At 40.7% G+C, this 3840-nt stretch overlaps 1 protein-coding gene across 1 annotated transcript; it reads left to right on the top strand.

The window, feature by feature from the left end:
* Positions 1–1720: 1720 nt before the first annotated feature.
* LOC130743679 (uncharacterized) lies at positions 1721–3202 on the top strand. Its single transcript, XM_057595910.1, has 2 exons — positions 1721–2372; positions 2532–3202. The coding sequence occupies exons 1-2, from the start codon at positions 1721–1723 to the stop codon at positions 3200–3202; spliced, it is 1323 nt and encodes a 440-aa protein (XP_057451893.1).
* Positions 3203–3840: the final 638 nt, after the last annotated feature.

Below are 3840 nucleotides of genomic sequence, written 5' to 3'. Positions count from 1 at the left end.
ATTCTTCTAAGCATTCAAAGCTCTTCAAGTTCACATCATAAATTCTTTTAGTGTCAAAACCTTGACCACCAAATCTGCAAGAAAAGAGAGAGAGAGAACCTAGATCCTTAAAGAGTCGAATCTCTTCATTTATTTCTCTCTAAGAATCAGAACTCTTGAGTGATCCAAAGTTATATCTGTACCAAAACACTTAGAGTTCCAGTGTCATAAATTCTCTACTCACTCTTGTAAGAAGAGAATCTTTGTAGAGCTAAACGATCTTGTAAAGATTGTAGGAGAAGTCCTGGATAATACTTGTAGGAGAAGTTCTGTTGAATACTTGTAGGAGAAGTCCTGAAGAATACTTGTATTGGAGAAGTCCTTGATACTTGCTAGTGAAAATCTTGGTGGTGGCCAAGTACTAGACGTAACTCATCGTTTAAAGGTGAACCGGTATAAATCTGTGTGTGCTAATCGTTTGATAACTCTGTTTACATTTTCGCTGCACTAAACGTTTATGAAAAGTTTTCAAAAACATATATTCTTTTCAAAAAACAAAATTTTAAAAGAACACAATTCAAACCCTCATTTCTTGTATTATTTACGTACATCTCACAAGCTTCTGTAGACAAAATTCAAGCACATCAAGAAAAAGCACGAGAGGAGCGCCATGAGATTCAAGCTATCCTTTGACGTCTTCATCTTCCTCGATGAACCTCGATGAAATGCATCCCTTTTTTTCGTTTCATTTTGCATTTTGTTTTCCGCGTGTCACGTTTATTAGTTCTTACATTTGGGACAATGTAAGATTTAGGCGTAGGAGGGATTTTTTCAAACAGATGCATCCTTATGCATGTAGTTAGTACACAATTCATGCATACTTCTATTTTTCTTATAAGAATCATTGTAAAAATCCATTAGAGACTAAAGTAAAAGGACATGTCAATGTTAAAAAATGAAAAAATCAAGAAAATAGAAAAAAAGTGTTCGAAGTAATCCAAAAAAAGGAAAAAGTAAGATACAAAGTGCAAAAGAGAAAAGAAAAAGAAGAAAACAACTTTCTACTCCATCGTTAAATCAAACTTAGGTTCCTCTTTGTGATATTTTAGGGACTACTATTTTAGGGACGATCTCTCATGTTTGAGCAATATCATATGGGCCTTCCATTTAGCGTTAGATAAAGCCGGTGCTAGTTCACAAAATGACGTAATGTCAGCCATTAGGGTCTGTAGAATTGGCTTGGTCGTGCTAATTATTAGCTTTTCCTAGGGGGCGGACTTTATTTTTAAGTAACATAAAACAAAATTTTAACGCTATGCATCACTTTCGAGTCGGCTTGACGGACACTAAGCGACGTTTATTAGCATCAGAGCATGATCGACTCTAAATTTTAAAGATAAACTTGACATACCATTTAGTGATCATAGGTACACTCTAACACTAATCCTAATTTTCTTTCAACTTTGCTAACTTGAGTGTTAAAGTGCATTGCAGGTACCTTTGATACCCCTACCTGATCACTGCATCGAGAAGAAGGAGAACCTTCACAAGAAACATCCCGTACGTACACAAGTCATACAAACCTTGCCAACGTTACCTAATCAGGTTTTGTAATTCTATACCAGAACAATAGACATTATTCTAAATAAATATAATTACGTAATTTAAGTTTAAAAAAATTTACACATTAAAGTTAATATATATATATATATATATATATAAATAAACTGTTATGATTGCTATGGGTTTCCCACTGTGTTGGGTGGATTTGATTATGAGATGTGTATCATCTGAGAACTTTTCCATTTTGCTTAATGACAACAGGCAGACTCCTTTTGCCCCTCATAGAGGGTTGCGCCAAGGAGATCCACTCTCGCCTTATTTGTTTATATTATGTGGTGAAGTTTTCTCTGCTATGATTAACAAAGTTGTTTTGAATTCCTCTTTGCATGGGGTTAAACTGTCACGGACAGCTCCTGTTATTTCTCATTTACTATTTGCAGATGATAGTGTTATATTTGCACGAGCTGATGTGCATGAGGCAGAGTGTATTCGCGGTATTCTCTCTTCCTACGAGAGGGCTTTTGGTCAAGCCATTAACCTTGATAAGTCAATGCTTTCAGTTAGCCGAACTGTGCCACAAAATTTATTTCATGAGCTGAGACAGCTATTGGGTGTAAAGGCCGTGGAAAGCTTTGATAAGTATTTGGGTCTTCCGACGATCATTGGAAAGTCTAAGACCCAGATTTTTTATTTTGTCAAGGATAGAGTTTGGAAGAAGCTCAAGGGGTGGAAAGAGAGATCTTTGTCTCGAGCAGGACGTGAAATTCTTGTAAAAGCGGTGGCTCAAGCTATCCCAACTTATGTAATGTCTTGTTTCGTGCTACCAAATGGTTTATGTTAACAGATTGAGGGCATGATTAGTAAGTTTTACTGGGGCGGTGATGTTTCCAAACGAAGCCTTCATTAGGCTAAATGGGACAAGCTTTGTCGTACTAAAGATGATGGCGGATTGGGCTTCCGTGATTTTAAATCTTTTAACATTGTTCTAGTTGCAAAGAATTGGTGGCGGATTTATACGTCCCCAAATACTTTATTTAGCCGTGTGTTTAAATCGGTGTATTTCCCGAGTGGCAATCTTCTGGGTGCAAACAAAGGCTATAGACCAAGTTATGCTTGGTCAAGTATGCTAAAAGCTAGTTGGATCTTTGAAAGAGGTGGATGGTGGAGAGTGGGGAATGGTGAGTCCATTAATATTATTGGCGATGCTTGGCTCCCACATGGTTCTCCCATGCTTTATCGGGAAGATGCTTTTGCTGAATTGCACTTGAACAAGGTAGCTGATTTAATATCTAATGGTACTCGGAGACATGATTTGATTGAATATGTTTTTAGCCCGGCGACGGCGACCTGTATTCTTGTTGTTCCCTTGCCTTTGCAGGTGTGTTCTGATATACTTTTCTGGCCGGAGACTTCTGACGGTTGGTATACCTCCAAATCTGGCTATGATTTAATTCGGAGATGGCAATACCAGGCGGAGGCTTCATCCTCCACGGCTGTTGTCCTTCCTACAACATTTTGGCAAAGGATTTGGAAGTCAACGGCGATTCCTCGGTGCAAAGAGGTGGTTTGGAGAGCAAGTTCTGAATTCTTACCGGTTAGAGCGTCGCTTCGTCGAAGGGGCGTGGATGTTGATCCATCTTGCCCGTGGTGCGGTATATAGGAGGAGACGACCAACCATGTTCTGTTCCAGTGCCCGGTGGTGGCACGTTTCTGGTTCGTTGCTTTGGGTCTTCATGTGGACGGTGGGGGGGATTTTCATGAGCTACTTTCGGGTTTCATTCAGGGCATGGATTCAGCGGTGGTGGAGCGAGTGTTTACGGCTGTGTATGCTGTGTGGGAAGCAAGGAACGCTCGGGTGTTTGAGGACCAAGAGTTCCAGATTCCGCGGGTGATGGAGAGGGTGGCAACGCTCCAATCATTGCCTCGACCTGCAGCTGTACAGCGATCAGCGGTGGTTGGTAGCTCGACATGGAGGAGGCCAGCTCCGGGATGGATTAAAATCAATTTTGATGCCTCCGTGCGCAGGTACGTTGCAAGGTTTGGCATGGTGGCCAGAGATGAGGAGGGTGAGGTTCTTGCGGCAGCGACTTTAGCTCCAGTCATGATGCAATCTGCAGGTTTATCCGAGGCTCTTGGCCTCCGGTGGGCGATGCAGTGAGCTATTGACCTTGGATTTCGTACCGTTTGTTTTGAAACAGACTCCCTGCAACTGTTTCAGTGGTGGCGTCGTCGTAGCCGAGGACAATCCTACTTGGATCTTATTATTTCTGATTGTCGTTCACTTTTATTTTCTTTTAC

This window comes from Lotus japonicus, chromosome 3 (assembly GCF_012489685.1).
Source record: "Lotus japonicus ecotype B-129 chromosome 3, LjGifu_v1.2".
NCBI lineage: Eukaryota > Viridiplantae > Streptophyta > Magnoliopsida > Fabales > Fabaceae > Lotus > Lotus japonicus.
Note: the sequence above shows the minus strand (reverse complement) of the source record. Positions and strands in the feature narration are given on the sequence as shown.